At 62.5% G+C, this 9,612-nt stretch overlaps 1 protein-coding gene across 1 annotated transcript in view; it reads left to right on the top strand.

Annotated features, from left to right (window-relative positions):
* LOC103586723 overlaps positions 1 to 7,727 on the top strand; it is a 21,787-nt gene extending 14,060 nt beyond the window's left edge. Inside the window, exons 4-10 of the mRNA XM_008568034.1 lie at positions 2,717 to 2,856; positions 3,296 to 3,581; positions 3,924 to 4,109; positions 4,374 to 4,561; positions 4,650 to 4,963; positions 6,759 to 6,824; positions 7,484 to 7,727. Of these exons, the coding sequence (XP_008566256.1) occupies positions 2,717 to 2,856; positions 3,296 to 3,581; positions 3,924 to 4,109; positions 4,374 to 4,561; positions 4,650 to 4,963; positions 6,759 to 6,824; positions 7,484 to 7,605 (1,302 nt within the window). The 3' untranslated portion in view covers positions 7,606 to 7,727. The remainder of the gene's footprint in view (positions 1 to 2,716; positions 2,857 to 3,295; positions 3,582 to 3,923; positions 4,110 to 4,373; positions 4,562 to 4,649; positions 4,964 to 6,758; positions 6,825 to 7,483) is intronic.
* The last annotated feature ends 1,885 nt before the right edge of the window (positions 7,728 to 9,612 follow it).

The raw sequence follows: 9,612 nt of genomic DNA, 5'->3' as shown, positions 1-9,612 counted from the left end.
GGGGGGGGGGGGGGGGTCCCGCCCCCCACGGCCATGTGCTCTCGGTGACAACACCCCCTTCCCTGCCCCTGAGGCACCGTGCCCTGGCCCAGCCTTGCCCTGCAGCTGTTGCTTTGGGGGTTTTCTCTCTGGGCGATGGGTCCAGCGGGAATGAGTGGCTTTGTCTTCCAGACAGTGGGCCGAGCCGGGGCAAGCTGCAGAGCCACCTCCTGCCTGGTCCCCACGGTGCTGCCACCGTCCCAGACACACTGCCGAGTGCTCGGCGGGCACCAGTGGAGGAGCAGGCAGGGTTTTGTTTTAACCAAGGTTTGAGCACCGCAGCCGAGCCGGCCCTGGAAAGGGTCTCGGTTGACATGGGGGAGCCCAGCAGGGGGTCACTGTACAGCCACCGTGCCTGGGTCTCCCCGTGTGACCTGGGGACCTTGGTTTTGAGGGCCTTCGTCCACTGCACGTGCCAAGCAGTGCCCTTGCCTGCCCTACCTCCAGCTTTGACACCCCCAAGCCCGCCCGCCCTGTGGTGGGGGGTCAGATATCCCAGGTCACAGGTGTGGTGGCCGAGGCCCTGAGAGGGAGTGACTCACCGAGGCCACTAGGAAGTCAGGCACAGTCTGGGGTGTCCCCACTTCTTCAAGAGGTGACCAGGCCTGGACTGACCAAGGAGCGTCAGGGACAACCTGCGTGCACTGGGGCACAGCCAGAGGTTGGGGTGACCCAGAACAGCCACACCCTCTGGACGCTGCACCCTGGCCACCCCCACCTCACCTGAGTCCATGGCCCAGGGGTGCGGGGGCCCGACCCTGTGAACCCCTGCCTGGCCTTTTGTTCCGGCCCCATTTTTTTCTCTCTGGCTTTGGCTCTGGGGGGGGTCCCTGCCTCAGTTTACCCTCGGGTCCTTAATTTCCCTCAAGAGCCCACCCAGCCCTTGGGCAGGAAGAAAGGCAGCCACTCCTGATATAGGGGGGGACAGCTCTTTGGCCCCTTGAAAAGCCGAGAGTGGGTGCTGAGGTCCAGGAGGTCTCAGTGGGGGCAGCAGAAGGGGATGGGTTGGCTCTGCCCAACGCAGGGCCTGGAGACCCCCCAGGAGCTTCTCGGCCCCGTTAGAGAGATGTGGACGGGCACAGGCCAAGAGGCAGAGGAGGAGACCCACTTGGTGGCCCGTGGGAAGGTGCCCGCCCGCCCACCTACAGGGGCCCTGGCTGCTGGCTCCTCCCGTGCCTCAGTTTCCCGTCTGGGAGGACGGTTTACCCCACGCTCACCCTGGTTTTGGGTGAGACTCCTGATTAGTCGCTTTGCTATTAATGCCTCATGACTTGGTGATCGCCGCATTGGAGCTAGTTAGTGGCAGGCCGGGTGGTCGCCAGAGGGGGCTGCAGGGTGTGGCGGGGTGGTCTTCGGAGGGCAGGACAGGGAGCCCTGGTGGGTGAGGATCCCCCCGGGTCAGGAGGGCTGCCTGGAGGAATGGACGTTGGCACCTGGCCGGCAGGATGGACCAGCGTGGGGTGAAGGTGTGGCCGGGGGAGGGAACAGGCCTTCCCTCCCTCTGTCTGGGAAAAGATCTTGAATCAGTCATTAACCCCTTCGTGAGAATTGCGATCTCTATCTGCCTCTCCCACGGAGGGAGCGTCTGCGTTGCCAGGCTTCTGTGGCACTGTGGAGAAAATGAAGGCTTTGTCTCGCTCTCACCAGGCTTGGTTCTGGGGTGGGGGTGTCTCCCCCCACGCAGGCGCCACCCTGAGCAGGGGCGAGGTGCCCGCCCCTGGCTCACCCGCCAACTTGGAACCGGGAATGCCAACGCAGCAAGGCCATCGCTATCTCAGAGACAGGAAGCAAACAAATGGCCCACTTAGGCGGCCAGAGCTCGGGCAGGGGTGGGGGGCTTCCCCCTTGACCTGCCTGTCTGGGGTCCCTGCCTCCCCTCACCTGGGGGCTGCTTTCCGCTCCCCATGACTCTAGCATCTCAAAGTCTTCAAACCTTAGGCCTTTTTAATTCACTTGTTCATCAACAAACATATATTGAGTGTCACTGTATACAGGGCCTGTGCTGGCCATGGGGAAAGGGGCAGAGAAGGTGGCCGACCCTCACGGTCCCCGGGAGGCAGACAGCAGACCATGTAAAGGTATAAACGTGATGACGTCGGGCTGAGATGCGGGCAGAGACCGGAAGAGCATTCAGGCGGCAGGAACAGCACGTTCAAAGGTCCTGGGGTGGGATCAGAGGCTGGTGCGGCTGGACAGGAGACAGCGCAGGGTAGACCAGGGCGATGGGGGTGTGCGTTTTATTCGGAGCAATGAGGTGCTCACGGGAGGGCTTTGAACAGCAGGTCGCAGGGTCTGATTTACATTCAGAAGAGCGAGCCTTGGATTTGGGGAGATCAGGAGCCTAGAGGCCCTTGCTGTGGCCTGGTGGGGCCTGAGCATCAGCCTCTGAGCAGGCAAAGTGGCCTCAGTCTCTGATGTTTTGCAAAAGACGAGATGGGGAGAGAGCACATGGCTGTGTTGGCTGCAGGAAGGAGTGGCTGCCGCTGCGGCCACCTGCCCACGCCCAGTCCCGCCTCCGGAAGGGTCCTGCCGAGCCAAGCTCTTTCAGGCTGAGTTGTGGATCACTGGGCATCACTGCAGGGACGGCAGGGGAAACTGAGGGCCAGGACAGGGGGTCTCCAGCCCAGATCCGCCCTCTACCCTGCCTGTGGCTCCCCCATTGCGGCCTCCCCTGCAGGGCCCTGCCTGGGTGTGGGTGGGTCCCAGGCAGGCTCTGGGCCGTGGCTGCATCGATCAGCTGATCAATGAGGCTTTCACTCTGGCGGGGAAGGAGCGAAATGACTTTTCAAAAAGCCTGGAGCGGCTTCTGCATCGATCGTGCCCAAGGGGCCGGAGTCCACGGCGGGTCAATGAGACTGTGTGCCCCGCCGGCCACTAAGCAACCCAAGGATGGGCTGGGTCCCAGGCTGTCCCTGTCTGAGCCTGTCCCAGGGCTGTTCTGCGTCTGTGCATCACCCACCGTGTACACACTCCAAGCTCTCCCCGCAGCCACGAGGATGGTCTTCCTGCATGGAGGGGAAGACGAGGCTTATAGGGGAGGATGAACCTGAGACGCAGCTGGGCTCCAGCCACGCTGTCCAGAGGCCCGAGACCAACCCCTGCAGGGGTTTCCTCGGCAGCGCGTCCTCCCTGCCTCTGTGCTGGGCTCCCAGGGAAGTGGGGGTGGCGTGAGCTCCCCATCCCTGGACGAATCCAACAGAGTGAGGAAGGGGCTGGTTGGTGAGTCCCCTCCCTCCAGCTCCTGCAATTCTTCCAGCTTCGACCCAGCCACAGGCTCTGGAAATCTTCGTGCTGGATCCCCAGTGAGCAGCGGGGAAACCAAGGCACGAGTGAGCAGGAGTTTCCTGCCCTCCTCCTCCACACCCCTGGGGACCCGGGACCCCTCAGCCCCGCCTGCTGCAGCGTCTCGGGGCAGTGGGGGGCCAGGCCGATGCCATCTGATAATCCGGCTGCCCCTCCCGCACCCGCTGTACCAATTAGTGCACCCGGCATGGGGGCCCGCGGCAGGCTCCCTCCTGCAGGCAGCGGTGGCGGCTGGCGCAGTGGGCACAGAGGCCCTGGCGGGGCTGGGGTGGGAGCAGCCTGTGCCCTCTCTGCTGCCGACCCTCACTGGGCCTCAGTTTCCCCGGCCTGTGCGGGAGGGAGGAGGCAGGAGCTGCGTGGGTGAGCCTGCCCGTCCCATCCATCCCTGCTCAGGCCTTTTATGTGCTAATCAGCCCCTCTCAGGGCCCCCCTTGCACCCCCCTCTGTCCGGGCCGCGTTTACGCGACAGGGACCCCGGGGACCACATCGTGGAGATCTAAGGGTTCCTGCGGCTGTAGCCCGAGGCAGAGATGGAGGGGGAGCTGCCGGTCCCTCCCTCAGCTGACCTCCATCCACGACAGACAAGGCTGGGTCAGGGGGGCTCCCCGGTGGAAGGAGCTCGCAGGCTGTGTGGGCACCTCCGGGGCAAAGCCTGGAAGGCAGGGCTAGGGGGAAACGAGGTGTCAGACGTGGAGGATCCTGGTGGGGTGCCCTGGAGGTTGGAGGAGCAGCTGCTGGATTCCGAGGCTCAGGAGGGAAGACTCAGTGTCAGGGTTCGAGATGCTCAGAGGGGGCAAGGGACCAGCTGGGTCATGCTGGACAGAAGGGGCGAGGCTGGGGGCCGAACCCAGGGCACCTCTGAGCTGGGCAGTGGGTGTAACCCTCAGTGGCTGCTCGGGGGAGCCGAGGTCCTTCACTCCAAGCCTCACCCCTACAGGGAAACTGAGGCTGGGATAAAGGTAGAGCTTGCCCCACAGGGACCCGGCACACCTGGCCAGTGTCCCCCACACTGCCCTGGTCCTCTTTGGCAGGTGGAGCTGGGGAAGGGTGTGGGCAGGGTGAGGGGCTGCCTGGAGGAGGAGGCGGCTCCTGCGGAGGCGCAGAGTCAGGACCCACGCCTGGCCTGTGTGTGCAGTGGGGTCCAGATGTCAGCCTGTCCGGGCGCGCCCCTGTTCCTCGGCCCTGCTGTGGTACAGCTGGGGACGCTGAGACCAGGGGGGTGCCAGGCAGGGGACTGTGGGCTCTGACCCTGGAGCTCTCCGTGCATGGGGTGTCCATCCCCGTCGCTGACCGCCCCTGCCCCGCAGGTTCCACGCGGGTGGCGCGGACGACGGCGGCGGCTACACGGTGGAGGTCAGCATCAACGACTACCTGGACATCTACTGCCCGCATTACGGGACGCCGCTGCCACCCGCCGAGCGCATGGAGCACTACGTGCTGTACATGGTCAACGGCGAGGGCCACGCGTCCTGCGACCACCGGCAGCGCGGCTTCAAGCGCTGGGAGTGCAACCGGCCCGCAGCGCCCGGGGGGCCGCTCAAGTTCTCCGAGAAGTTCCAGCTCTTCACGCCCTTCTCCCTGGGCTTCGAGTTCCGCCCGGGCCACGAGTATTACTACATCTGTGAGTGGCGGGCCCGGGGCGTGGGGTGGGGGCCGCGGGGCGCCGGGCGCCAAGTTCCCCGGTGGTCATCCGGAGAGCCCGGGAGGCCAAGACTGTCCGTCAGCATCCACCCTTCACACTTGGGGAAACTGAGGCTCAGAGCAGGGCTGAGGCCACACACACACACACACACACACAAGATCGTGACCTCAGCCTCCAGCTCAGACCACTCGGCCTCTGGGCTGGCCGAGCTGATGGACCCAACTGAGACCCGGGACGCCCACCCCCCGGTGCACTGAGGAGGGAAACTGAGGCATCCGGAGCCCAGCAGTGGAGGGGAGTGTGGCCAAACCCACCTTCTGTCCCAGCCTCACCCAGGACCGGGCAGGGGTCTCACGGGCCCTCCCCCAGCACCGCCGGGCTCCCAGCCTCCCCAGAAGGGTGGGCTGTTCGTTTCAAGGTTGGCGGGTGGCAGCCATGGGGACACCCAGGCTGGGCTGGGGGGAGGCTGTACCCGTCCCTGCTGCACCTTTGGGGTCCACGCTGGCCCTTTCCTCCCCGTAGAATGCCAGGGAAACGCAGCAGTCAGGCCCAGGTTCGAGTCCTGACTCGGCCACAACCTGGGCAGCCCCTTCCTCTCCATGAACTTGGCCAGGCATTGCCCACCCTGAGATGGGGGAACGGGGCAGCCCACCTTGGCTTCCGTGCCTCCGTCGTGGCGTGGGGGTCCGCATTTCTCAGCATCGCGGGCAGATGGGGAGCGGGGCCGCGAGGAGGAACCCGCCACCCGGCTTCCGCTGTGTCACATTAAACTTTACAAGTCCCCATTTCCTCCTTTCTCTGCTCTATTTGGATTGTTTCCTTTTAATTCAGGGAAGAAACGGTGGGGGAAGCCAGGAGAGGTGTTTAAATTAAGTCCCCGTAATATAAGAAAAATGACAGTTTTCTTTCTGAGACGGGAGTTTCATAAAGATAATGACTGTAATTATTCGTCCTATCTCTGTGACGGATGTTATTTTGGTTACGTGCTTTTTATCTTCATCTCCCAGCATGAGGGGCTTCTGGGGGGCGGGCAGAGGTGGCGGCTGCCGAGCGACAGGCCACCGGGGTCCCTGCGCCCGGCAGGGACAGCCCGACCGCGTCCCGTGTGGGGCCCACACGTGTCCCCCCGGCTCACGCGCGTGCACAGCCCAGCGGGCGTCGGGCCTCGCCCCCGCCGCCGACCCATCCTGACACCGCGGAAGCCCCTGCCTCCCGGGTGCCGCGTGGGCCAAGGAGCGGGCAGAATAACGGTGCAATCTCAGGCCTCAGAACCGAATGTGGTTTCTGTCTCCATGTGACCGGCAGCCTGGGTCCCTCCCAGATGGAAATCATCGTTTCCAGAGCACCTGCTGTGTGCCAGAGAGGAGGGGACTTGCCCACCGGCACCCAGAGCAGGGATCTGAACCTGGGTCAATTATGTGGCTGAATCCCTTTTTAAAATTAATTATTTTTTTACTTTTAACAAATGTATTTTTATTTATCACTTCCTAGCCTCACTCTGCTGCCCCTGGGTAACACAGGGCAGGACAAAGGCACAGACGTGCCAGGCTCTGGGCTCAGCGTTGGGCAGAGGGAGCGGCGGGGGCTGTGCAGGAAGACTGTCAGGAAACGGGGCATTGCATCTGGGGCTTTGACGTATGATTAGGAGTTTTATGGTGGATCCCCCCACCTTGGGTCAGGGCTGGGTCAGCAACGTGGGGAAGCGGGCTGCAGCCCCACATGCCTTGGATACCGAGACCCCCTGCCTCACCGACCCCCATCCCCTCTCTTCCAGCTTCCACACCACCCAATGCCGTGGACCGGCCCTGCCTGCGGCTGAAAGTTTACGTGCGGCCGACCAGTAAGTGCTCAGGGGATGGGCAGGATGTAGGCCCCCACCCCTGTGTCCTAAACCCACAGAACAAGGAGCGGTCAGAAGACCAGGGGGCAGGTGTGGTCACAGCACAGCCTCGGAAGCCCCACAGCTTCAGCCCTGCCCCCAGCCTCAGTTTCCACATCTGCAAACATTTCAGACCTTTCAGAGAGAAAGCAGAAGTCCTTTGCCCGGAGAGTGGGCATCAGAGAAGTCCTCAGGAGGGACCAGAGGGTCTTGTGTTCTGCGCCCTTGAGACATCACGGTCACAGCCTGAGAGAAGTGGGGGACTCCCAGCAGCTTAGGGACCACGCCCAGCACCAAGCACACGTTTATTGGGGGCCTACTGTTTGCCACGCTCTGTGCTTGGAGGCTCAGCCCCGACTGGCACCCAATACCATTTAGTTGAGATGTTTAAGGACTTCGGGTCGCTATCAGGGAGCCAGGCAAGGGGTGGGGCCACCACACTAGGGAGGAGGGGACATGGGATCCGGGACCCGCCTGGGCAGCGAGTGGCCCTCTGAGAACCTGCTTGGTGGGGTGGGGAGCCCATTGCACAGATGTGCATGCTGAGGCCAGGCGCACCTGGGGATCCCAGGAGGGGTCTGCACCACCCACTCACCCTCCTGCCTCTGTGTCCCCCCGAGATGAGACCCTGTACGAAGCCCCTGAGCCCATCTTCACCAGCAATAACTCATGCAGCAGCCTGGGCAGCGGCCACCTCTTCCTCAGCACCGTCCCCGTACTCTGGACACTCCTGGGCTCCTAGTCCTGGCCCTGGGACGCCGGCCCCACCGGGACAGCCGCACCTAGACTGCCTGACCTCGGCCTTCAGGATCCGGCCACGGTCCCCACGCCTCCGAGACCAAATAGAGACGCTGCTCCTTTCTCCACTGGTGCTGCCCCGCCGGGCAGGGGGCTGTCCACCCGCCCCTGTGCAGGCCCCAGGGAGGGACAGCCGAGGGGCCCCCATGCCCAAGGGGCTTCCGGGCCTAGCCATCTCCTCCAGGGGCGCCGGGAACCCGAGAACCTCTCGGCAATTTTATTTTTTCTTAGTGTATTTTTCACGGTTGGAACAGAAAAGACTTGAGTTTTTAATTTAATTTATTCCCTGCGGTTGCTGGTGACTTTGGGAAGGAAACAGAATGGATGGGGGGGGTGGGGTCGCCGACACCTGGTGTAGCCGCTTCTCTCTGCTCTGCACCCCACTGGTCGGGTCCGGCTGGAACCCACCGAGGGCCCCCCAGAGACCCCAACACAGGCGAGAGGGAGCCCAATGGGGCGAATGGTGAGTGTCCCTGAGTGCTCCAGGAGACCCTGCAGCCCCACCTCTGGCGGCCACCACCGTCGAGTCCCTTCCCCCCTCCATAGAAACCGCTTCCACCAGTGCAGAGGCGCCCCCCGCCCCAGCCTCTCCCAGGCTGCGAAGACGTTATATTCCTGTAAATAGAGCCAGCAAGTACTTACTGTGCTTTATTTTTCCTGTATTCCTGAGGACGGACCGGAACGTTCTCTCTCTGCTCAGCCCTGTTGGGTCTTTTATTTTGGCGGGGGGGGTGGGTGGACATTTTAGGGTAGAGGCTGCATTTTGCAATAAGCTCGTTTCGTCTGTCGGAGCCCCCCACCTGCCCCCCAACTCCGTGACCCAATAACGTTTCTAAGGAAAAAAAAAAAAAAAGGACAAAATAAAGAGGGCGGGAAGGAACCACTACCAAAAAGAAAGGAAACCTCTCCCCGAAGACACTTGAAGGAATGAGACATTGCATTTATACAGATTTCATATTTCTGCCCGCCTTTCCTGACTCTGTGTTTTATAGATATGATATATAAATATATATTGTGTACGGCCGCCAGGAGGTGGCTCGAGGCGCCCCCGGCGGTGTGGGTGGGCGGGGGGCTTTTGTAGGGGTCGGCGGGGTGGGCGGCGTTGCCACGCCTGGAGCTGGCGACCGGGCCTCCCCTCCTTCCATCACAATCAACTTTGGATTCTGTATTTTTTTATAATAAAATGAGCATAAACCTCAAAAGGCGTGGGTCTGGGGCCACGCACGTGCGGCAGGAGAGCGCTACGCTGAGAATTTGGAGGTGGGTCTGGAGTCGGCCTGGAGAGGGGGCGTCTTGGAGGAACGTTGGGGGCCCAGGGCCCGCGGAGAACCTGCAATTCATGGTTTCATGCGTCGTTTTGAGGCCAGGCCTTGGAACTAGCTTTTATGGGGCACCATGTTCTTCATAACCATCATGGGTCTCAGTTTCCCCCTCTGGGCCATGGGAACAACCTCCCTCCCCCCTGGGGCAGCCAGGAGGATGGGGGACAGAAACAGGGCTGTGGTGGCCAGGTCTGAGTACACGGCAGGTGCTTATAAGTGGCCATTACCTGGTAGACCTGAGCAAGGCAGAATCCCTGGGGCCCAGGGCTGGCTGACGCCACCACCCCTCGTCCGTGTTTGGAGTGCAGGGGGGCTCAGGATCCAGGGTGGATCTCGGATCCAATCAGATTCTGTGACATCTCCTTTGCCAAGCTCCACTGATGCGTGACTCAGTTTCCCCATGTGCCCCAGGCCAAGGTGGGGGTGGTCTGTCATCTCTGAATCCCCTTTTGGCTTTGCAAAAGGCATGTCTGTAGATTCTGGGGTCCCAGGGGCCTTCACCCCAGCCAAGCCCCCAGATGGAGGGTACTGATGCACGGAGAGGCTGGGGGTTACCCGTCTGAGGGACAGGGGTCCTCGCAACCGCGCGTCAGCTGCATCCCACCCGCCGTGACTGCAGCGTCTTGGGC

This window comes from Galeopterus variegatus, unplaced genomic scaffold (assembly GCF_000696425.1).
Source record: "Galeopterus variegatus unplaced genomic scaffold, G_variegatus-3.0.2 Scaffold367, whole genome shotgun sequence".
In the NCBI taxonomy this organism is placed as follows: Eukaryota; Metazoa; Chordata; class Mammalia; order Dermoptera; family Cynocephalidae; genus Galeopterus; species Galeopterus variegatus.
This window is presented reverse-complemented; position numbering and strand designations above follow the sequence as displayed.